At 40.5% G+C, this 25741-nt stretch overlaps 1 protein-coding gene across 2 annotated transcripts; it reads right to left on the bottom strand.

Annotated features, from left to right (window-relative positions):
* Positions 1–369: 369 nt before the first annotated feature.
* Positions 370–24810, bottom strand: KLHL7 (kelch like family member 7). Of its 2 annotated transcripts, XM_048950629.1 has the most exons (11): positions 24473–24810; positions 20927–21029; positions 20072–20165; positions 18827–18951; positions 16677–16852; positions 13938–14112; positions 12483–12625; positions 6591–6831; positions 3873–4074; positions 3095–3192; positions 370–1560 (listed from the first exon to the last, which is right to left on the bottom strand). In XM_048950629.1, the coding sequence occupies exons 1-11, from the start codon at positions 24590–24592 to the stop codon at positions 1277–1279; spliced, it is 1761 nt and encodes a 586-aa protein (XP_048806586.1). In that variant the 5' UTR covers positions 24593–24810; the 3' UTR covers positions 370–1276. The 2 variants fall into 2 exon arrangements, with proteins under 2 accessions (XP_048806586.1, XP_048806587.1); XM_048950630.1 differs by lacking the exon at positions 24473–24810 and having other exon boundaries at positions 20072–20188; positions 20927–21031.
* Between the last annotated feature and the right edge of the window lie 931 nt (positions 24811–25741).

The raw sequence follows: 25741 nt of genomic DNA, 5'->3' as shown, positions 1-25741 counted from the left end.
GCTGCCGGTAGCTGGCTTCGGCGTAGGCGGTCCTACCCCGAGCCGAGGTTCGGCTTCGCCGGTACGCATCTCTGATAAGCAAGGAACCAGAAGGAACGCAATGGCGGAGGCTGCAAAAAACTTCCGGTACGGCCCCGTAGTTGAGGTACCGATTTCAACACGGCGCGGGCCCGCAGTAAGCCGTAAGAGGAGAAAAAGAACAGCGCAAGGCCCCTCTCCGACTGAGGAAATGTACGCAGCATCGCCGCCCGCAGAGCCTGACAAGTTTACCTTACGCTGGAAAAACCACCGTCGTCACATTTAATGTCGTGCTTGCTGGAAACTTTTTCTTATAAACCAGAGCAATAACCAGGTGCAACCTCAGAAGACTTCTATAAAATAACTTTAATGACTTGGTTCATGCCATTTTAAAAACAGCCATTTTCAAGAAGAAAAATCAGTATGTTTCTGGTACTGACTTTGCTTTCTTATTCTTATTCCCATCTTTGCTAACAGCTTGGCATTCACAGTACATCCAGTCGTTTGCCTGGGAGGGTGTACTGAAAATTAACCTCAAGTTCCTAACCTGCTTACACAGTCTACAATTACTGCAGACCTTCCCCTGCCACCTCCATCTACTAAGAAAGTCTTTTTGTGATAGCTTTCCAAAATGCCAAAGATGATACTAAGCTAAGTATTCCTCAGATCTGTGTATACATACATATATGGTCTGTCTGACTTGGAATTCAATATGCAGTCACCCAGATGAAGATGAAAATCACTGGCATAAGACAGTTGTATACTCTATCACTACAGGAATCAAACCTGTTCTTGGTCTTTCCTGAGCAAAATGTTCACGGCATCGGAATAAGATTTTTGCAGGTATGTATAAATGAGAAAAATTTGTGTTCCTAATGATGCAAGATATATTTACTCACCTTTATCAAATGAAGAAATATGTTTGGGTGTCATTTAACCACAAATGTTATTTTTATCAAATGGTTTGAGCTCTTCTAAATAACTGGGTTGGGTCTTTTTTTTTGACAAGGCAGCACACAGAGTCCTTTTAAAGGAAGATGTGATGTGTTCAGGTAGGTACGTGAATTCTCAAAGCACATCCCCATCTCAAAACAGACAATAAAATGGGCATCACAGAAATCCATGTTATACAATAAGACTGCATTTCAGTTTTTCCTATTACTTGGTATAACAAGATTCAATAAAACACGGAAGCAAAGTACCAATGGCCATCTTTCCCCAAGTCCTTGAAGAATTTCTTTGCATATTCTACAGATCTTCAGGTCTCTAAAGTTTCTTCATTTGCACCACAAGTGTCTACAACACAGATTAAACAACTTGTCACTGGGAAAGCACGGACTTTGGAGTTGGCTATCCACTTGTCTGTTTCAGTATTATACTCAAGAATGTGCCCTAATCTACCAACACCCTGAAAACCAGCCAGGACATAAACTATGGATCCCACAGCAGCACACTTCACTGTTACACCTTTCCATGGCATTGGAGACACCATCTTCCATTCGTTCATCTTGATATCGTAATATTCTACATTATCAAGGCCACCTAAAAAGCAATGAAATAGAGAACTTACTACAGCATACTGTCTAGGATGAACTTGAGTACAGAATGCTACATAAAACTTTTCAGAGTTTACATTAAAATATATAACAGACAAAATCCTTCAAAGGAAAGGTCACGATTTTCTAAACTGGCTGTTACTCACTCTTCTTTAAATACAGAAACAGAAGGCAAGAAAGACTGAAAATGAGATGCACTGCTACAAATTTCACATTGTGAAGATTCTAATGAGTTGCTCCACAAACACAACAATGCCTGATTTCTCATGGATTTGTGGGTAGTAACCAAAAATTAAGAATCCACCTGAAAAATTATCTCCAGTGAAGCCATGTCATTCCAGTTGGTTCATCCCCATACCTTTACATCAGTAGGCCACTTACTGATGAAACTTCAAATATGTTTATATCGTAAAAACCTAAGTCACTTTTCAAAGGCCAACAGTTTCAAAAGTTATTAAGGAAACTACATGAGGTGAAGTATGTAAGAATTTCTTTAAGACACAGGTCACACTTCACAATATCTACAAACATCTTATTATACATACTTAAATGACTACGAGGCACAGAGAAGTTTTCACTTCCAGTCCTGAATTATTAGATCTGAGAGATTAACTTCTATAATCACAGAAGATATTTCATTCCAGACATAACTCTTTGCCATTACATTAAATTAAGAACAATTTATCATTGAAGTTGCAGAATATGAGCAGCAAAACAATATTTTGCTTATTAGTTCAGCAACATGCATTCAGCAAACACTAAAACCTTGCAAAGTGACAGTTGTGGCTATAACTGTTTAGTGAAGTGCACAAAAAATTATACATACTAATATTTTTGAATAGGAGTCAATCATGCTGGAATAGTTTTAGTGACTAATTAAAATACAAGCTATATTCTAGAACAGCATTAATGTGAATTTAGATATTCTAGTTACCATAAATAGTAATTAATAAACCTCATAGCTGAGAACTTTCATTTTCAAAAGCGCCTCAGAAACCCTATGTAATTAAAATTGAAGTTCAACTCTCCTGGGAAATCAACTATCATTCTAGTTTTACAGATAGAGACAGACCATGACTGTAAGTCACATTTCATTAACTAGGGCAGTCACGAAAATTCTCTATTTTTCACCACTTGAAAATAGCTGACTAGCTTTAAATCTTCAGACTGAAGTTCCTAGAATAGTGATGACACTTTCACCTGTTTTGTTTAGAGGAATGACAAAGTCTCTTGAAATATAAAATGAAAGACTTAAAGCAAATACACAAACTAAAGGATTGCCTTTTGTTAAGATATTTGACTTGGCTATATTAGTATGGATGCATTTCTGAATTTTACAGTACTAAGAGATTGGAAAACAAGATATAATGAAGTACGGAGGTGAACAAAGGAACGCAACAATGTCAGCAACAGAACATGTTTTATAGTACTGCTCAAAGTTTGTCCAGCTGAATAAAGTAGAATTAAGGCCCCAACAAAACTTTGCAAGTCCAGCTAGAGAATTAAAAGAACTGGAGTACCTAAGCCATTCTGTCCACCCACAGCAAATATTTTGTCCTTTACAAACACCAGTCCATGATTCTTCCGGGCTTCAATCATTGGACACAGCTCAGTCCATCTGAAGAAACAAATGAAAAAAAAAAACCAAACAAAATCACAGGAAAATTCACTGTTTGATTTCTTAAAATATACATATTAAATAAATCCTGGGGTTAGGAAAAAGAAGTGTGAAAGAAAGCTACTGGATAAATTAACTTTTTAAGTAAAACCACAAGTAGCTGATATACTACTGCTTCATTCATGATTCCATACAACTTATCGAATCCTAGAATCATTAAGGTTGGAAAAGACAACTAAGATACCCAGTCCAATGCCAGCCCATCCCCACTGACCATGTCCCCACCCACACGGTTCTCAAACACCTCCAGGGACGGTGACTCCACTGCCCCCCTGGGCACCCTGTGCCAACACATCACCACTCTGAGAAGAAATTTTTCCTAACAACCAACCTGAACAACTCCTGGCACAACTTGAGGCCATTAGCTCTCATCCTATCAGGAGATAGCTGGGACATGAGCTCTTCTCCCAGCTCTTCCCTGAGCCTCTACTTCTCAGGACTCAACAATCCCCGTTCCCTCAGCCTAACACCCGTGCTCCAGACGCCTCATCAGCTCCACTGCCCTTCTCTGGACACACTCCCAGGCCTAGCTGAGGGGCCCAATTCTTCCTGTTCATCTACATTACATTTTGCAGGGTGAACAAAAGCGACCATAAATATTCAGTTGACACAACACTTACGTTTCTGTGGCCGGATCATAAACTTCACAGGAATTTAGTACTCTTCCGGAAACATTGTTTCCCAAGCTCCCTCCACACACGTAAATGAGACCATTCGCCTCTACCATTCCGTGACTGCAGCGTTGAGTCAGCATGCTGGGCTTTGTATGCCAGCTTTCGGTTCTTGTATCGTAGCATTCAAACAAATACAGTGCAGAATTTCCTTAAAGAAATAAGAAACCCACCAAAGTGGCATTAATTTTGATGGTTGTCCTCCAAGAGAAGAGACTAACAGTACTTATCAAATTGGCGCTTTGTTAGTTGAAAAGGGAAAGCTGCTTTCCGCCGCTAAAAACAGAGCTAACCAACTTGAAATTTGGGATACTCAAAAAGCACATACTTGTAATTCTTTTCTTGACTCTTTTGTTCCAAAGGATGTGAGTTTATATAATTGCTGTTTGTGTTTGAAAACAAATACAAATGATACAGATTTATTTCAGGAGGGGCAGGGGGGGACTGGGGGTAGAAAGACTGAACAAAGTTGTATATAAATTACTGATCAAATTTCCATCATCTCATGTTACTCAGTACTGAGAAGTGTACAGAACGTGGCACCTGTTCTGTAAACCTAACCGATTCACCTGAGTCTCTCTCTAGCAAAGTGACTCACGCTACTCCCAGAATATTTGGTGCTTTTGGAATTAGATAGCTAAATTATGTTGCAACATATTCCTGAATTATTAGCAATCACAAAACAGCTAACCTTCACCATTTTACTTTCTTTCCCTGGCAGACACTTGTATTTTCGCAAAGTGTGAGGTCTGTGCCGTCCCCTCTCACGGCCCAACAAGCTATTACTGAAATCAAAAGCAACTTTTCTAATGAAGGTAAGTGGGAGTGTCAAGACTTGTCCTAAAATAAGCAGCCATACTTAAAGCAGAGTAGACTGGGCACAGCTTTCATAGAAAAGAGCTAGGTGTGTTACACTAGCTGCACTCACTGCCAGCTGGGGAACTGGGCTGAAAAAAATCACACGGAACAGCACTACTTTTCCAGGTTCAAAAATGCAGGAGTAGATTTCTGTGAACCGTGTTTGCTTACTCCTACCACAGTGCTCAAAATCAGTAAGAACTGTGGAATGAGCCATATTTTTTTCCTTGATGTACATACACATCCATTGCTTGGAAGCTGTACAAATTCTTATACAGAGGAAATATAATAAAGCTGTCTTTAATGTCGTTTTAGAGGAAAGCTTCTATTTCAGTACACTGTATGTGGCTCTGGGCAGCCTGGTCTAGTGGCTGGTTACCCTGCACACAGCAGGGGGGTTGAAACTAAATGATCATTGTGGTCCTTTTCAACCCAGGACCATTCTAAGATTCTATGAATTACAACACTTTTAAATTAATAGTTTCATATAATTGTTTGCTCCAGTTTAGAAAAATGTGAGACATACTTTTCTAGACAAGCAATATTCATTGGATTCCAAAGAAAAAATAGACTTGCAAAATAACCTGTTATTAATTTTTAGATTTTACTATTCTGTCTTAAATACGTATAGAAAACAAAGTAAAACAGTGCAGTACAGCAAGTGTAGACCAGAAACACCTTTGAAGTTGACAATACTGTAATGGAGATGTGACTAAAATGCATTAGAAAATAAACTATCCAATGAAAGTTTGGATCACAGTTCCTCATGATCATGGAGTGTGGGGAAACTGGGAAGTTCTAAAAGATTTTGCAGTTTTGTAGTGTTCCAAGCCTTAGCCTGTTGCAAATAATGGGAGAAGTGTTATGTCACATTTACCACACTAGGTGGCAGCTACGAACTATCTGCTGCTACATCAGATCTCTTAACACATATTAGAAGTCAGATAACTTCACCTAAATGTCACAGCTTTGTATTGAGTGATGTATCAATTTTAGGCGCTCCTTATGACCCTTTTTGTCTCTTCACTTCCCTCTGCAGTGAGACAGAACTCAGGAGGAACTACTAGAAATTTATCTGTAGGCATAGCGTTTTTTTGTTCCTGTTGAGTTTTTTTGGGGAGGAGGCAGAACTTCAAAATTGTTTTCTTTTTTTTTCTTTTTTCCTTTAAGCTCTGTTTCTACGGATATGGCATATTTACATCCTACTTTTGGTTTGCTCAAGATGTACAATTTAGACAGAAATTAACAAAAGCTGTACTGCACTGCAGTGTTTCTTTACAGATGTTTTTCTTTCCTGGGTTGGGGAGAATTCAATGGTCTTTCTTCAACTACAATGAGAGATACGATTTCACCACCAAAACCAGTCAATTACAAAGCTTTTTATCATCCCTTTTTTTCACTGATAATCAAAAAGCTCATCAGGCTCAACATATAAAATGAATAACACAATGCAGCTATTCTGGCCATTTGTCATGAAATTTTAAACCACACTGAGATCTGCAAATTTGTGTTCAGTAAACTAATAGCAGAGTGAGACTTTCAAACTATATTTGCTAGCTAACTAGCAAATATCCCTAGTTAACTCCTAATGCGAGTAACACAATTTCAATCAGAAACAGAACACAACAGAAACAGGGTGTTGGATTTCAGGGAGAAGAGAATTCTAAATATGGGAAAATTAACTCATGAGGCTAACACAGCAACGTGCAGTTTCTTTTCAATAGAGTCATGCAAAAAAACAGAACATTTTCCGGGTATCTTTGTTTGTGCTTTTTGGGGGGTTGTTTTTAAAGATTTTTAGTGTCTTACCCACTTCTGAACCACCAGATGTATAAATTTTGCCCTCAGCAGCACAGGCTGCAAGGCTATCTCGAGGTGTTGGAGGTCCTAGCTTGGAATACCAGCTATCCTTCACCACATTGTAGCAGTCCATTCGCTTTATAGGGAAGAGCTGGGAACCACCCAAAATATAAACTACGTTGTCCCAGAAGACACAAGCTGCATCCCTGCGCTTTTCAAAGGGACATCGGATGTCTGTCCAGCTGTAATCCTGCATTACAAAGAACAAGTAATGTCTAATAGATTGTAACACTTACCTGCACAGCGAGTGTTTTTCAAACAGAGCTTTCATAGAGATCTAGATACGGTCAGTTTTAAATTTCCTTTTCAAAACAAACATGAACACTGTTTATTGAAGAATACTCCTCAGGCGTACTCTTGAAAAATTCACTTAGACACAGACATAGTTAGCTGCAATGAACCATGACATAATCAATTTCTATTTCCTCATTCCCTCTGTAGACCCAGTACAGCTTTCCTGAAAAACAGGGTTCTTTTCCCTCAACAGAATTGATGCCCTGCTGCTACCAAGTCAGAAACAATGCATGTAATCAATAAAGCAGAATTACTTTTTCTTTTATAGAAATGGAAAAAACATCTTACATATACTAAGAAACTCTTTCTCTCTAAGGAAAATAAATACAGAAAGTAAAACCAAACAAAGGCGATGGAAAAAGAAGATAATATCTCAATTGACAAGCAACTCAGTTGAAAAGCTCCAGTACATACTTTATTACCATGACAACTAGAAGCTTATTTACAGAATTTGCAAAACACAAGTGATCTATAGCTATCCACAGTTGATAGCATGAGAAATGGTGTAATGCTTTATCACAAATACTGGCAGTCATGTTGCCTAGAAACTGCTTTTGCATGGGTTGGCAAAACCAGCAAGTATCAAATATAGGCATTAATGCTACCCAAAGCCTTAAAAACACCAAACTCAGCAACTGATGGCAGACCAGGATAGCATACAGCACAAGAAACACTTCTGGAATAATTGCATCTCACATATTCCATGCCATCGTAAGCATAGCTTTTATCTTATGCTGAACAGGAAAGTTTGGGACCTTAACTGTTATCTGTCACCTCAAGATGGTCTAGCTAAACCAGCTGCATGACCTTCATTGTAATGAATCACACAAGACATTACAAGATTACATTTTCTTGGCAAGGACATACTTCAAACACCTTGGTCAGTGAGGAAGAACAGCGACTTCTACATGGGGGTTCAAAGAAAGAGGCAGAGCATGTTATAGTCCAAAACATCTTACAATCTTTTCCTGTAGCATCCCCCTTAGCAAGAAGAGCTGGCAGGTGCATGTGGCCCTTTATGATGAGAAACGCGTCCTGGGGCATCCTAGAAAGGAAAGCCATACTACAGCATGGCAAAATAAATAGCTGCATAAATCTTAAGAAAAACGTCTCAGTGCTTTGTGCAAGATCATCATATTTTCTGGCTCAAATTTCCAGCATTTTTACCAAAAAAAAACCAACAACAAAAAACAACCCTGTTGTTTTCCCTTACTGTCGTAAGGGCTGCAATCTGACCCACTTCTGTGGCTTCAGTTCATAACTACCCTTTCATCCACACCTTTATCAAAGAAGCGCAGGCTCTCCCATAACCTGAGCATACTCAGCAGAACCCGCCTCCTCCAGCACGAGGCACTTCAGCTCCTTCTCTTGGAACGCTCTTCAGTGTTGGTCTGCACCACACAGAATTTATTTCAACATGACTTACGCATTTAAGAACAGCTGCCTTCCGCCCCAGTCAAGATCCATACAACTCTGGGCAGTGGCAAGACTCATTTTGGGAAGAGGACCATTAGGAGGAAAGAAAGAACAAGATATATGGTGACAGTTTGCCTGCTGACCTTGGCTCTCCACAATTGCTCATGCAAGGACACCAGAGGCAAAAGCTGCATTAAATAGTTTTTGAAAGGCTTTTTTTTTCTTTCTTTTCTTTCTTTCTTTCTTTCTTTTTTTTTTTAAGACAAAACCAAACAAAACCACAGCTTTCATGAATTTAACTTGCAGTGATCTGAACTGTTGTCAGCTACAAGACCCCGTGACAACAACTCTTATGTAGCTACGGGCAGTGTGAAAGAGTGGATCAGTGTGATTAAAGTGTTTTCTTCAATTTCAGTTGATACCCTGAAGAATAGCAGACATGTCTACCATGGACAACCTTGCTATTAATAGCCTAGTATTGACAACTCCTTATCTCCTCCTAAGAGGCATGCTGGTTCTCCCAGTTGTCAAGAAATAGCAATGCCAGGCACCTGTTTCATTTCCATTGGTGGATTTTGTATCATTAACAAGTTAGCACTACCAGCTACTTCTCCAAAAGTATATTCCTGCCTCAAAATCCTATAAACTCATGTATAAATTTTAAATAAGAATTCAAAAAGTATGTATTTTTGTTCCAATTTGGGAAAAAAAAAAACAACTTTTTTTGTTTGTAATGTTCTGTGGAAAATTCAACAAGAAAACACTTCCCAACACCACAAAAATGTCATCTCAGACTTTCTGAATAGTTCTAAAACCAAACATCTCTTCTCAAAATAGTGCCAGATTGCTCCATAGGAGTTTTATGCCCCAGACTGCATCTGTTCCATCACTTTGCTCTCTTGAAGTACATGCATCAACACAAGTATCAGATACAGCATAACAAGGACAACAAATATAGACGAAGTAATATTGTTAAACATTGACAAATAACAGTCTATTCATCCATTAAAAAAAACCCTTTTTGACAAAGGAAATGAAGATCAACGTCAGAGACTGATTTTTGTATGCAAAGCGATGTCACTGAAAATAATTTTTGCACTAACCTTGCAGTATGAGAATTACTGAAAGTTGTATCATTCAAACAAGACAATATTTTCAGGAGAAACAGCCTAAGTTTGTCTTGAACCACCTCTTCATCTGATATATTAGATTGCTGAATTTAATTACAATCAAAAATAAAGGATTAGGGCACTATTCAGTCAGCTCAGCAGACAAAAAAATCCAATTCCTTCCTAAGGTCCTAACCTTGCAGAAGTACATATATAACCTTGATTTCTGGCACAGTGACAGCTCCATTATCTTTTGATGAGACTAATTAAAGCAAGCCAAACTTGTGATGTAGTGCCTTACATCCCACACTTCTTATTTTACATGCACATGATATTAATCCAGCAGGGGTTCTGGATCCTTGGTTTGTGGCATTTAAGCTACCATCATAGTTGAAGATTAAACTGAAATACTCAAATATCCAGGAAAATATGTTTAAATAACTTAAAAGCTGTAAATAAAATAAGTAAGAGTGACTGAATAAGACACAACAGATTAGCTAAGAACACTCAAGGAAGCATATAAGCACTAGAAATAGTATTCAGTGGAGACAGTGCTTATTAGAATCAGCCACTCACTTCTTTCCTTCTCCTTCCCTGCCCACCCCCAGCTCCCTACTGAACCCACACGTAAGGCCATAATGTTCCATCAAGTGAAAATCCTAAAAAATTCCCTTCAAATTCTATTTATTTATTTATTTGTATTTAGCCTGGGCAAATATTCTAAGGAAAAAAAGAAAAAAAAAAGAGAGATCTTAATCCTATGCATTATGCAGCTTTATGTAGGCATGACTTTTCATCCACAAGCCAGATTTCTGCAATATTCTAGTTTTGATGACTGAATATCCCATAACTACATATAATTTTCCCTCCAGCTGATGTCACCTCTTGCTCCCACACAGCATGCCTTGAGGTTATTATTTTTACAATGACATCAAGTTTAAAAAAAAAAAAAAAGGAAAAAACCCAGTATTTTTCAAACACAATTAAAACCTCAAAAAAAAAAAAAAAAAAAGTCAACTGGAAGATTATATATTAATGCATAAAGAGTGATGAAGCCACTAAACCACTACTCCCATTTCTTCAGTTCTGACCACTGCTGACATACTGAGTCACGGCCTGAACCTCTGATTGATCACCTGAGGTGAGCCATGAGTCAGCCAGAGGAGCACAGCTGAAGGCAATTCACCTGTGCTGCTGGAAGGTGACCTCCTAGACCTATTTAAGAGCTGGCTACCGGGGGGAAGGATCTCTTCTGGAGATTCCTCCTGGTGTTTTGTGGTGAGCCCAGCATAAGGGTAAGCCTTCCATTTATTCTCTTTTGTTATCATAGTCCACTTTGCCTAACTCTCTTGTTTATTTTGTGATTGTAACATCTTGATATCCATTGATTATACATTGTGATTGTAACATCTTGATATCCGTTGATTATACAGGCGCTTACTTTGGAATTTCATGTGCCAGTTAGATTGGCAAAGAGATCAGTATTACCTATGCTGATAATACTCTTGCCAGCTAACAACTAGGACAGAAAGCCTCAAAGCTAGTTTCCACACTGCCTTAGAATAGCTTTGTTCCAACCTAAGTTACTGTAGATCAAGAGGAAGAAACATCAATCCAATTTTCTTCTAGTAGGAGAAAGGTCAGAGCATGTTAGATGGATTACAACCTGTTAAAATGCCTAAACCAAATGACCATTTGGAGATGATGAATGCCCCGATCAAAGACTTCCCCAGTTCAGATGTTGGAAAGAATTTATTGCTTCACAACAGGAAAAAAAATATCTTCCCAGTTCCTCCCACCCTCAGTTGGAGCACTATTTATATCGCTTACTTAAATAAGGAGGGAGATGGACAACACTTAGGAATTTGGAATTCTCAATTAAAATTCAAATTAAATGCCTCAAACTAAGTTAGCAAATCTGGCAACTTTTTTCAAACTCAATCAGAGCTCAGAAAAGGTGGCTTCAATTCTATTTTACATACAGGAATGCAAATTTGTATCAAATGAGCTCAAAAGAATGTCCCAAGGGTTCATTCATCCTGAATTAGATCTGACAGGGCTCACACTGACAATGTACTTCACACATGACACACTGAACTACTTAACTGTTTGAAACTGCAATGGGCATTAAATGTGCTCACTTGGAAAAGACAACTTATTTAACAAAATATATGATGTATATAATTTCAGAACTTATCAGAGCAGTGATACTTGAGTAGAAACTTATTTCTGTACTATTGCAAATGCTGTCTGGTAAAACAGCATATGGATAGTCCTTCTGCAAGTAGCTGATGTTTCTAGATCACCCAGTCTGCATAGCTGAAACAAACACAATTCCTGTGGCTTGATTTCTTTCAGAAAACATGGAAACAAATTCCAGGCAAATATTGACTGATCTAAAGTGATCATCTCTAAGGTTTTTGCAGAAATTCACTTTTTTCCCACTTCTGGGGTACTTGGCTCTCAATTCTCTTTCTTACATATTCTTAACTAATAGAATTGTGAACCATTGGATTCAGAAATGTTTACATATTTAATAAGAGTATCAAAACCCCTTGTACTCTAAAACAGGTTCTACACTGTCACAAAAGTCAATCTTTCAAATTACACTAAGAAAAAATGTGCTCAGAGACTAACTCAAAGCAGTAAGTGCAAGCACATGCATATGGATTTATATATTCCAAACTGACTGCTTGGTATTTCTGTAAACTTTTATTTATTTCCAGCTATGGGATGCACATACCAATAAATTCTGACTCAAAGGCATTTCAGAACCCTATATCTAACACTGGCAACAGACAAGCACAATCATTCTATTCAAAATCAAGTATTACATCTAGAGCACAGATCTAAAAGCACCAAATTAGCTATACCTTCCAACTGTACACTCAAGAGACAGAGAATAATCCATCCTTCCCATTCCATTCTGCAGACCATGATGCTTTAGTTAATACCACCAGCAAATGTAAAACACGTAAGCTTACAAACAGTGAATCTTAATGCATTCTGAGGTAACGATTACCTTTGGATTAAAATATCTGCAGGACTGGGGCTGTGAGCCTCCAAACAAAGCAATGCGATAATCGTGTTTCTTCCTTCTTGGTCGTGTACCTTCCACTAGCTCTTCTCTGTCTTCTGGGGAAAGGAGATGGTATCGCATCCCACCTGGAGGGAAGACAACTGTTGCAGACCCAGCCTAATTCACAGAGAAGGGAATGTTTCAGAGCTAGGAAAGGGGAAAAAGCAGGGACTCAAGTTTCTGCAGTACATCTATGCAGCTTTGTTTTCATTCTTAAATGAAAGAATGTGAATGTGAGTGTGGCAGAATACATCCAGACTTGCATCTTATTTCAAATTTCCTACTCTGCGTGAAAACAGGACTTGGATATGGACTCGTGTTAGATTCCAATTTATCAATTAGCTCTTTTAGCTAATAACTATGTCTTCCATACTGAAACTGGCAAAAGGAAGCGTGACTTATGAAAAATATTGGCAAAACTGGGTGTCTGAAAGTGAAGCATCTCTAGCATCCTGCATCTTAGGAAAAAATCCCACTGTTCACAACTTGACAATGCAAAATAGGAGTTAAATTGCTTTAAGAAAATAGGTGCTTTCTTTGTCTCTAAGAAACAGTCCAAATTATGCAAAAACATTACTGATCTTACAGGTCGTTAAAACAAAAACCCTTATTTTTTCAGCAGTGCACCTAACTCCATGTCATGCAGGAGTGCAACTGAGATGCTGATGGTCAGCAAATACTTACCAACGTACAGGTTAATCTGAATCTTACTCATTGACCGATGGAAAAGAGTTGCATGCCATTTCTATATCTACACTAAAAGGAAGCTGACTAATTGCCACTGAAATTTTAAAAAAATCTTCCAGAATACTCAACATCTAAGCTTTATTCTCATACATGATAAAATGATAAAAATGATAAAATGATGAAACTTCAAATTTGATACCTTAAAAGAAGAAAAAGAAAGCTTGTTTTCCCTTCTCATTTGTACATTAAGAACATAAGCGTTTACAGCCTCAGATGTCACAGTGTGAGAGATGAGTGCAACTCAGGCTTAACATCCTTATTTGCTTAGGGACACTTCATAATATTCAAAACTTCAAACTAATTTTTAATAATTCACCTCTGAGCAATGACAGACACTGAGGTACTATCCTGTCCCAAAGGCACATTTCCAGTTACACCAACTCAGTGGCAGAAAATTCATTCCATTATGCATCGTGAAGTTAATGTCATTTGCTAGCGATTCTCACTTCTTTTCTCATATAAGAATAGATGTTGTGTTCATGACAATCTGCTAACGCAACTTCAACTAAATGCAACACCCTAGAAGGAACAGAGATGTTTTTAATGTGAAAGCATCATCAGAGCATTGGAAATAACTTATAAAAAATTTACATTCCACATCATTTTTAAAATATATAGAACATCAGAGATTTCAACTAGAGGTCAACTTACTGATCACCATCTTAAGGCATTCTGGGTTATCCTGAATAAGTGGTTCAGCCTGAACTGTTTTACTTAGGAAGTTCTTTGATATAAGAGGAAATCGGACTTTAGCAAGAATGTCAACCATGTATGGCTGGCGATTTGGTTCATCGTACTTCAGCCACCTGACTGCTGCATCATAAACCTTAAACAGAAGAAAACAAAAGAAAAAGGTAATGTACATCACCACAGACTCGGGCAAACACTAAACATCAGTGCTCCAATCAGATTCTTCCATCCATTGCAGGGTAACTCATAATAACATTGCAGTATGCAGGGGCTTCAGTAAAACTATCTATGCCACCATGTTCCAAAAAAGGCAAGACAACGCTCAGGCACAAATTAAAACAAATGAATGGACGCAAAATAAAACCCCTCTGTTTTTTAAACCAATAATTTCTACTACCATTTAACATTTTTCCCAAAAGGAAGCATGAATCTGTAATTCACATCTACACACGTAATCCCTGCACAACATACAAGACAAATATGCTTTGTGTTCAGTGTCACAACACTGCTAGTGCTTAATCAGGAATGTTGAAATAGCTTGTACTTCACAGTGTCCTAAGCTGACAAACGGAGTTATTAAACCATTCTTAGGAAGTTCCAAATTGTCTCTTAGCAGACCATTAAAAAAAAAATAACAAAAAAAAACTATTTTTTTTAAAGCTACAGACTGCCTCAAGTATAGTATTCTGAAACTTTCCTTTGTTATCTTCTCTTTACTGGCAAAGCTAATGGATTTTCTTGGCAGGACAGAGCAGACAGGACAGGGAAGGTAACCAAGAAACCTGTTCTATTTATGATTATCCACTGAGTCAGGAAGGAATAGAAAGGAAGTCCAACATTACCAACGTAGTAACACTCTTCAGTGCTGCTGCAGACATAGCAAACTTATCCAGTACACTGCCATGCCAGAGTCAGCACTAATTTTGTTACAGGTAATAACGCAGTCAATACCCACTCACTGAAACTGATCACAGCGATCAGTGAATGACTGAAATTAGTTCTGCCATTAAAAGTTTCTCCATGTCATGAGTTATTCAGAAGGGCTGCTAAACCTTCCCAGCTGCAATGACCAGAGAGCAAGGGAAAAGAAATAAAGAAACTTAAGACTTAAGTTCCATCAGCTAAGGAAATTCAAAAGAATGTTGGGATGTAGCGTTGTTTTCTCAGTCACTAACTGAAACATTATTAGCATACAGGAAAAAGAGGCCAAGTAGTAATGAAAGCTATCCTTCCTGCTTCTGCTAAGTGAAAATATGCTTTATACCAATATAAAAATGAAAGTACACTAACTTACTATTGGTATTCCTGAAAAATAAGATTACTTTGGTATGCTGTCCATTTATAAGAGGAATTTTAATCATGCCATGCTCCTACTTGAAATTTCTATCACTGCTGCCAAGTCGAAGCATGCCGTGTTACTTTATCAACTGAACTTCAAGAAAATAAATTCTAAAGCATAAATTCCACTGCAAGATAACAAAGCATAAAACACTCCTAACTCTGGGAAAGTTACCTGGGGCCTGAACTCTTCCCAGTTCACAGTAACAATTTTGATCTTGTCACCTGATATTATTTCCCAACACAGCAATTACTATTTTCAGGTAACATGTATTGAAGAAAATGCATTCATTCTATGAATACTTAACTTCAGAGTCAGTAAAATTCCCGTCTCTATTTAAGTGCATATACGTACCACCTTGATTACAAGATCCTTCTGATGCACTTCAAAGAGTGTAAATTCATGACAACATAGCTAAATGAATTTAAATTACCCAACACAAGCACCAGAACCAGCTAGAAAGGCAAAATTTCAGTGAGGATGTGACTGAGAACCTTCAGGAAGTATCCAGCAGCTACAACCATCTCGCAATCAGCTCTTTTAGCTGCAGTGCAGACACACCTATACTCCATTTCCCTGCAGCAGGAAGAATAAGCTGGCAAACACGTTCAGGGCTATGGTATACTGAACCAAGTGTTCAAAATGGGACAGCTGTGACTAATCTCCACCACAGTTCACAGCTTTTAAATGAAACTTAAGGCACTTCCCATTTACTTAAGCTTTTTTGTATCTATTCCATAAACAAGGGCCTTCCATCAATCTGTTGCTGTCAGTGCTTCTAGGTTTGAGTGTTAGGTCCACCTTGTTCTTAAGTTCTTCAATTTTGCAAGTTTTTTTTATGAATACATGTCTCTATCAGCAGCAGCTCCCTTCTGAAAGAGGCTGACACCCAGCACATAGTCAGGTAGAGACATCACATGCAGTTTGCTCCTCACTTTGAGGTATTCACTTCCACTAACAGCGCCTAAATTCCAGACTGGGAGCAACTGTTGTAATACATTAAACTTAATTCAACTCATGTTACATGGGATCAGAAGCCCTGTATCTCAGTAAGGGAAACTGTTCTGCCTACATCATTTATGACTTTTCTTTCCATTTTGCTGATATTACATATATTATATCCAGATTAAGTGTGGATATTCATTTTATGTTTGGTTTTGACCAAGCAGGGATACACTTGCTAGCTGGTTGAGTGAAGGACTGTACTGCTTTGCTCTGCACTGGTGTGGCCTCAGCTCAAGCACTGTGCAGGAATACCTGAAACGAGACACTCGGAACTTTCTCTCAATTAAAAAAGAGATAGTGAAGTTTGATCTTCTTAGCTGATAGAAGAGCTCTTTTCACAATGAAACAGATCTCACCTGGTCTTCTGCCCTCACAGTCAGTGTATCTTGGTTCAAGAGGTGTGTCACACGCTTAACATCAAGCTGAAGAAATTCATCTGTCTTGTAAACCTCAGTGAAATGCTGATGGATAAAGTCATCTGCGGTGGCTTTCAGTTCTGGACAGTCTAAGCATTCTGCTAACACACTTATACCTGTGAAAGAAAAATTAAGAAAACCTTTCCAAACTGAACTGCAATTACCTTTAATATATTTGACTCAATAATTCCAGTGATGCTTAGAATACCAGTTTAGTACTTACTGATATGCTTAATGAAAAAGATACTATCATAATTCATCTGTAACTCAAGTCAAACTAAGATAAGCACAAGTATGTGAACCCCCCCCCTCTACAGGGCAAAGTGCAGAGTCAGGCCTGTAGCACTTGCTGTATATTTCTCCAGCACTATTTCCTTACCATGGAAAATACAACAGTATATTAACTAGGTCTGAGCCACGAAACACCAAAGTCTAACCAGAACAGCTTGATATTTCCAGGTTTCATGACCTGCCCTGACCTGCTGAGGCAGCAAACATCACCAACCAAGCACAACTAAGAGGCACAGTGAGCTGGACTCTTCAGTGTAGTAGTGAAGACTGCTGCAGGCCAACACAAAAAAGTCAAGCTAGCACTGAAGCAAGAGCAGAAGCTTGGCGTAAAGCTATGAACAGCAAATGCTGCTGAGAATCACAGAATGGCCAGGGTTGGAAGGGACCCCAAGGATCATGAATCTTCAACCCCTCTGCCCCATGCAGGGCCACCAGCCTCCCCATTTAACACTAGACCAGGCTGTCCAGGGCCCCATCCAATCTGGCCTTGAACACCTCCAGGGACAGGGCTCTGGGGAGAAGTACTATTTCCAACCTCCTCTCTAGTTACCAGGTGAGCACAGAGCTGTTCAGTGGACACATTTTGCCCACCACGCTATGGTCTTCCCCCTCCTCCTCTTTTGGAGGATGGCAACAAGTGGAGTAGAAGCAACCCTAGAGTGAAATTCAATCCACAGGACGCAATTAGAGTGAGCCTCTCTACAAAGCAAAATGCGAACTCCAATGATAAAATTCAAGAGTATGACCTAGCTGGTTTTCCAGTGAGAAATAACAAAACTTCAAGAGATTCAAAATAAGTCATGGTTTATTTCAAATATTCATTTTTGTGAACTGTGGGCTTGCCTGTAAGTCTACACAGAACTCATAAGGTATATCTTCAGGAAAATTTGATTTAATTTCTATCCCCTTTTTGATATGAATTAGCGAAGTATGCAAGTGTTAAAGAATATAATTAATTTTCTAGTTAACAAAGACTGCAGAGGACTGAACATGCCTCAAAGCAAGTGTAAGTTGCATTTTCCTTAGAAAGTAATGCCTTCCTTCCAGCAGTTATTTCAGAGCCACTGCTATAGTACAGCATCACAGCACATCACCTGAATCTTTGTAATTCAGATCTTTTGCAAAACATTTGTTGATATTTAAACATTTGTAACACACTTAATTGAGATGTCATTAGGAGAATTGCATAACTAACATCAATAATTCTAAATATTTTCTTACATCAAAGACCAAAGATTAAGTACTCCAAATCCCTAAATAATAGTAAGCACCAAGTTCTCCTTGGTGTTTGTATTTTTGTAATACTGAGTTTGCATTAAGGCTACAGGGCACATCAAACATCAAAACAGTGCAGATGTCTTTCATAGATTTCACTCACTTTGGTTTTTAGCTGCTGCTTTCTCCTTTTGATTTCACACAAACAAACTCATTTTATTTGGAATTTTTAGAAGGTATGTTAGTTTTGTATAAACTACGACCGTCAAATTTAGTCTCCAAGAACAGTAACAACAACTGAAAGCATCACCTTGTTAAACAGCCGAGGATCTGAAACAAACAAGAATCTCCAGGCTGTTGTTAAACTGGGATGAGACCTTGCAAAGTCAGTGGACCCTGACACTGGCCAAGACAACTGACAAATTATTTTGTTTATGGCAAGGGGAAACAGTTCAGATTCAGAGCAAAATTATTCTTTGCATGCATTTGGATTTAGCCAAGTACTACTGTCTGTTATACTATTATACTATCTGCTTTTCAAGAACAGAAAAGTTAAAAATGTGACCAGTCCGTATTTCTCTTACCAAGACAATTTGAAGCATCAACTTGTTCTTTCAAAAAGTCCACACACATTTTTTTCACAGGTTCAATTTGATATTGGTTTGCTGCATCTAGTAAAGACTGGACATTATTGCTGTTAACAGAAATTCTGCAAAACAGAAGGTGCAATATTAGCATCACTAAAACTACCTTCTTAGTCGTAGCCAAAACACCGATCCATAAGTGGCAAAATTATTCTCCTGCTATCTCCCCAAGCTTCTTGAACTCACAAACAGTTGAGGCACAACTTCCCTTCATAGTCTTTTCAAATTGCTTTCATTTGCTGTACATTACTGAGGAAGGACAGAGAGCAAACAGTGCAGGATTAGCCTGTTAAAGAATTGGCTAGTTAAAGAATTAGCCTTTAACACAGGCCATCTGGAACACCATGCTCTGATTTGTGTGGTTAGCCATTTTCACAAGAACAGAAAAGGAAAAGAGCCTTCCCCTGACAGCCTCCCACTCCCAAACGCACATCAGTGAAATCTGCCTAAACTCATTGTCAAAACTGCTACAGTTTATTTGCCTAGAGTACACAAGCAGAACAACCATTCTGACTGCAAGGCACCAAAAGGGCTAGGGTGCCAGCATCGGCTGCATCTCACCACAGATAAGCACACACAACTTCTCTCAGAAAGCAGAGAAAAAGCCTTCACCCCATCACTACAAAGACAGGGTCTGCCATCCATCATAAGAGCTTGTTGCAAAGTACTGTTCAGAATCAAAGTCTTTTGAACAAGCTCCGTTTAAACGTTACAGTGCCTGCAGTGCTATTTAAAAACAAACGCATGGGAGTCTGAGATAGAAGGGAAATGCATTTTGCAAAGCAGCTTCCCACTCAGACTGTGCAGAGGTGAAGGTGTAAGTCCCCAAAATAGCTATTTGTGATAGCTGTTAGGATCATGAGGAGAAGCCCCTGCTTATAACAAGAAGGGTCTACATTTCAGAACAATGGTGAATATAATTCAACTCCAACACGGACGCCAGAAGTATTCTTAATTACTTTCTGATGACAATTACCACTCTCTTTAGTCCACAGGGCTTCCCTACTGATGAAATAAATAGGAAAAAGGAAGGAGGATATAAATTTAGTCACAACAGACTTAAAACAAGTGAAGAATTGTAATAATATGAAAACTGATGAATCATAAAAGCATTGTTTTAAGATTTCATCATTTAGAGTTGGCAGGCTTTCTAGCAGAAACATCAGTTTTAAATAACAAAACTACCTTGCAGTATAAGCAAACTCCACAAGCTGTTCAATAATGTCAGGTTCCGCATCTTTCAGCTCCACCTCAAAGGACTTTGATTCAAGCATATTTGCTGCAAAAAGGTTAAAAGACAAACTACATCAATAAGCCACTCCAGTTATTTTCCATGTTAAAAACTAGGAAATAAAGTCATTACACAAAATGGGAACCTGCTAAAAACTGCACACAGTTGGTTGCTGCTTTTCCCTTACAAATGCAAGTCAAGAAAGAAAGGAGACAGTGTGATAACCAAAATAAGTGGTGTGTGCACATGTTTGCATTATGTCAATTTTGCTGAAAAGTGCCTTAAATAGGAATGGTCAAAAATGCTGTCGGACTGCAATGCAGACTGCCAAGCCAGCATGACCAAAGATAGGAAGCATGCTCTGCACCACCAAAGGCTATTTCCATATTCAAGCTGATAACAGCAGAGCCAGCTCAGAGCTCCCACGCTGTCACAGCACTGCAGATCTACCCACAGATGGATACAAGCCAACCACCAGAAGGCACAGACATTTTACTTCTTCAGTTTAACATGTGATTTATAGCACAGCAATTTTACTTCTGCATACCTGACCTACGACTTGTAAGATAGATACTATGCAGTTGAATGTACAAAGGCAGAACAAGCACAATAATGCTTACATTTCTGGAAACAAAAATAAGAGGAATGGTGAATAGAGATGAATGGAAGATGGATAAGAACTGAGGAAATCTTCACTTACGCCTATCCCTGAAATTAATCACTTCATAAAAAAGAAACTGTGACTGACAAGCTGTTTATCAAGATGTGTTCATGAAAGAATAAAATTAAGCAATCTGGAAAATACTTACTAGTAAACATCAAGTTAAAAAAGTGGCTTGCTGAGGCGAGCACAACACGGTGAGCTGGGATCCTCCTTTCCTGAACCATAAGAATAACATCACAGAGCGTTCTCTAAATCAGAGGAAGAAAACCAGATGGAAAAACAGAAGATCAGCATTCCTGAAACACTTTCAACAATATTTCTCTAAAAACAGCTTATGAAAATTCATTGGTCTCCTTTATCTGCATAAACCCAAATAATATCACACAATAAAAAGATTTTCTGAAAGTCAACAAAGCTCAACAACCTGAAAAACTAGGGAAGCTCAATGCTCCCATGACCTTGTGCCTTCAGGCTGGTCACTGATAACATGAGCTGTGATTAAAGCTTTTCCTGTGGCATTTATGTCAGCCTCCTGCTAAAGGCTCCGCAGGGACTACATTGACATTCCATCCTTTTCATCCTTATCTACTCAACTGCCAATCTATTTTTTAAGCTTCTTACAGGATACTCATCAGAAAGCATTCACTGAATAAAACATAAATAACACATTTCAAAAAGAAGAGTCTGAATTACAAGTGCAGATTTGGGGAGCGTATGTGTCGCTAAACTTCCTTTGTACATCCACGACTTTAAAACATTTAAGATTGAAACAGTAACAAAAAAGACCATGTGACCAAAGTTTCAAAGCTGGAATTCCCAGCACATCTGGCTCCAAACAGGTACATTAGCAGTACACAACATCATAGGACACCATGGCTGAGCTTTGCTACGACACACAACTGCTGCTTTAACTACATGCTGTGTTTCTAAGGCAAGTTTGATGCCTCAGCTTAGTATTTGAAGCATCTCAGATACCCTAAAGCCTCACTGGATGTGGGAAGAAATATCTGCCAACCAAACCAGATCATCATTCTCCTTTCTTTTCCTGTGACATTTCTGGGTGTAACTGTTCTGTTTCAACCATGGTACAGAAATGCTCAGAAAGAACTTTCCAAAAGGATCTATTTGCATCACTCAGTAATTCTGCTGATGCAACCCATGACTGCTGCTTCATCGACCAAAGCACACACCCCAAGCGTCACCCAGCATTTCCAAGCTTCATTAACTCGATGACACCTTGCAACTCCATCCCAGCTTCATTCCCAGCTTCTTCCTTTTGACCCATCTCCACTCAGCTACAAAGTGGCAACACAGGATGTATGCACATGCTGTCAAAAAAGCTCATTACGTACACAGAGATACATCCATTTCATTTTTGAGGTCAGCAATTAGTCCTTATGCATTGAACATACTCCCAGTATCTCACCAGAACTGAATGCCGACATGCCCACAGTCTACTCCAAAATCCCACACACAGCAGCTGACTATAGATCACAGTTCACAAAAAGAAAAAAAAAGCAGCCTCTTCAAAATTAGCTGTGATTTATACCTGTCCCATTTTCCTACATCATTAACCAAATGCATATGAACAGGTAGTGCTCTGCACACAGGCTGCTGCTTCCATAACAGGAGTTTTAACTCATAGTGCACTGAGGTTTTATAACCACAGCAGAGTTCTCAACTTACCAAAATACGACAGCAGCTTCCTGCAGCACAAGGAGCAAGCTGAACACTTTCCTATGGTTGCTGCTCCTCCTACACATAGCTAATAGAAGCAGGAATGTCTCAAACTACCCAAAAGTTTCTAGACTAGTCAACTGGCAGGGGTGAGCAGACATAAAAGCCACCATCTGAAGTCTGGCTAAAAGTAAAAAGTAGCAGGCAAAATTTGGAGTTGCATCCCCAATCCCTCAAGCACAGTTAGTTTGAAGACAACCAGAAGCGGCACAACACTTTGGTTTGATCCTCTCACACTGGGGGCTGTATCTCCTCTGCCTGCTTGATGTCTCAAAAGCTGGTTATTTGACATTTTTGTGTGGCTGAGGGATTTTGCTCAAGGTTGAAGCTCTGCTTTAAGTTCCAGATGTCCTGCTTATTTAGGATAACTAAACTTCCCAAGGCGAGCTGTTTCTCTTCAGAGATCCAAGATGGCCATAAATAAGGAACAAGAAAAGACACCTTTGAGATGAGACACGAGTCTAAAATAGTAATCAATCAGTTGAGACTAAGTATTGTGCTCAAACACAGATAAAGTGAGGAGTGGGACAGCTCCCCAAATGATCACTGAAGACCACCAAAGAACCCTGCGCAATCGCAGAAGATTCAAATGTTATGTAAGCTTACATAACTCTATGAATATGTCATAGGTAGGCGTGACTTATGTATTAGGTAGGTGGATAGTGAAAACATTTTGGACTATAAATAGAAGTCAGTGTAAAGACTTTGCGTGCTTGATTTTTGGGCATTTCACGCCTTGCAGCCCATGTAGAATAAATGCCTCTTCTAAAAAGACTTGTCTTTTCAAACATGTTTCGGGAAACTTAATTGACAACGTGTCTCCAAAGCATAACAGCACCAGGCATCCCCTTGTCAACAAGGAGAGAGGTAGGAGCTCAGCTACACCCCACCAGAACAGAAACAAATCCTACATCAATAAGCAGATCACAGCATGGCTTAGGTTGGAAAGGGACCTTAAAAATCATCTAATTACCCCCCCCCCTGCAGCGGGCAGGGCTGTCATCCAGTAGGTCAGGCTGCTCAGGGCCCCATCCATCCTGGCCTCGAACGCCTCCAGGGATGGGGCATCCACAGCTTCTCTGAGCAGCTGTGCCAGTGCCTCACTGCTCTCTGCTTAAAAGGATTCTGCCTAACATCTAACCTAAACTTCCTCTCTTTTAACTTAAAACCATATTCCCTTGTCCTGTCACTATTAGAACATGTGAGAAGTTGGTCCTCCTGCTTATAAACTCCCTTTAAGTACTGGAAGGTCACAGTGAGATCTCCCCAGAACCTTCTCCAAACCGAAGCAGCACAGCTCTCCTCAACATTTCTTCATAGCAGAGGTGCTCCAGCCCTCCCATCATCTTCGTGGCTCTTCTCTAGACCCGCTCCAACAGCTCCACATCCCTCCTGTACTCCAGCCCCCCGGGATGCAGTACTCCAGATGGGGCCTCGTGAGGGCAGAGCAAAGGGGACAGACAATCACCTCCCTCTCCCTGCTGTCACCTCTCTCGAGATGCAGCCCAGGATACGGCTGGCCTTATGGGCTGTTTGTACACTTCTGGCTCGTGGGCAGCTTTTCATCCATCAGGATCCCCTGGTCCTTCTCAGCAGAGCTGCCCTCACAGCTTTGAGTCCCTGCATAACTCTTAACATTTAATTACCTCAAATCACCACAAAGTTTTCATGGAGACCGACTTAGTCCTTCACACACCGCTGAGCTGCGTGAAGTTCTACAAGTACACGAGAGTAACTGACGGCCCGTCAGATGGGAACGAAGGGAGGAGCAAAGCAGAACCAACGCCGCCGCTGCCTGCCGGTTTCTGACGGCAGGACGGCGCCCTGTCCAAGGCTCGCACCGGGAGAAGCGCAGCCGAACGGCGGCACGTGACGGCGCCACGCACGGAGCCCCCGGCCCCAACCCCGCCCGGCTCCGAGCGCCAGCCCCAGCGCCGAGCAGCCCGGCCCGCACCTGCTTGCGCATGCTGTTCATGACGCCCATAAAGCCAGCCAGCAGCTTGGCCTCCTCGCGGGCTGCGAGCTTCTTCTCCGTCTTCTTCTTGCTGCTCTTCTCCGAACCGGGAGCGGCCATGGCACCTCACCGCCGGCACCGCGGTCCCGCCACCTCCGCCCACGGGGGGCATGCGACGACGGGCGACGAGCGGCCGCCTCGGGCTCTCGCTGCGCCGGGAGCGGATGGATGACTAGACAGACCGACGGACAACTGAACGGACAAAGCCGTCAACCAGCAACACCGAAGATCTCCGCGGCGGAAGCGGACCGGGGCTGGTGGGCGTGGTTGGGGCGGCGCTGCGCATGTGCGGACGCCGCGAACCGGAGCGCTGCCCCCGCGCGAGGTAAACAAAGAGCGGAGAGGCCTCGGCGTGTCACGTGGCGCCGGGGCGGCGTGTGTGCGCCATGGTGGGGATGGGCGGAGAGGCGGCCGGGGTGAGGGGGGCAGGCGCTGTGGTGTGTGCAGCCCAGAGAGCGGGCTGTATCCTGGGCTGCTCTTAGTAGTACGCTGTAGGAGTACGCTGTCAGCTAGTTAAGCGATGTGATTTCCCCCCATTGCTAAATCCTACCTGAAATGCTGCGTCCAGCTCGGGGCCCCTAGCTCAGGGCAGGCATGGACCTGCTAGAGTGGGTCCGGAGGAGGGCTGCCAGAATAATCAGGAGGCTGCAGCACCTCTCCTGTGAAGACAGCCTGAAGGAGTTGGGCTTGCTCAGCCTGTTCTAGAAGAGAAGGTTCCAGGGAGACCTTAGTGTGGCCTTTCAGTAAAGGGTGCTTCTATGAAAGGTGGAGAAAGGTTTTAGCAGGGCTTGTAGTGGTAGGATGAGGAACAATGCTTTAAAACTAGAGAAACAGATTTAGTCTGGATATAAGGAAGAGATTCCTTACTCACAGGTTGGTGAGGCACTGGCACAGACTGCCCAGAGAAGCTGTGGATGTGCCATCCCAGGAGGCGTTCAAGGCCGGGTTGCATTGTCGTCTGAAATCTGTGAAGAAAGCTGTGTAACTTTCTGTTGTGCTTTCTGTGTAAAAATAATAGTGTTGACACACTTTGCTTTCTATATCTTAGTAATGTAAAAATGAGGCATCTGTACTTCTCATGCTGCGGCAATAGGCTATTATCTCCAACCTAATACATCTGCCTTGGTGATGAACTGGAAACACTGGGACCGTGCCTGGCTAATCTCATATTTCACAGGTGAGGTGCTCATATGAGAACGGTGGGGGCTG

This window comes from Lagopus muta, chromosome 7 (genome assembly GCF_023343835.1).
Source record: "Lagopus muta isolate bLagMut1 chromosome 7, bLagMut1 primary, whole genome shotgun sequence".
Lineage (NCBI taxonomy): Eukaryota > Metazoa > Chordata > Aves > Galliformes > Phasianidae > Lagopus > Lagopus muta.
Note: the sequence above shows the minus strand (reverse complement) of the source record. Positions and strands in the feature narration are given on the sequence as shown.

Bases quoted from the DNA above. Each gene is read 5' to 3' on its own strand.
- KLHL7 (XM_048950629.1), bottom strand. From the start codon at position 24,592: ATGGCCGCTCCCGGTTCGGAGAAGAGCAGCAAGAAGAAGACGGAGAAG. The intron at 18,952-20,071 runs GTAGTTTTGTTA...TCTGTTTTGCAG, and splicing joins GAGTTTGCTTATACTGCAAG to AATTTCTGTTAACAGCAATA. The intron at 4,075-6,590 runs GTAAGACACTAA...TATTTCTTTAAG, and splicing joins ATCTGGTGGTTCAGAAGTGG to GAAATTCTGCACTGTATTTG.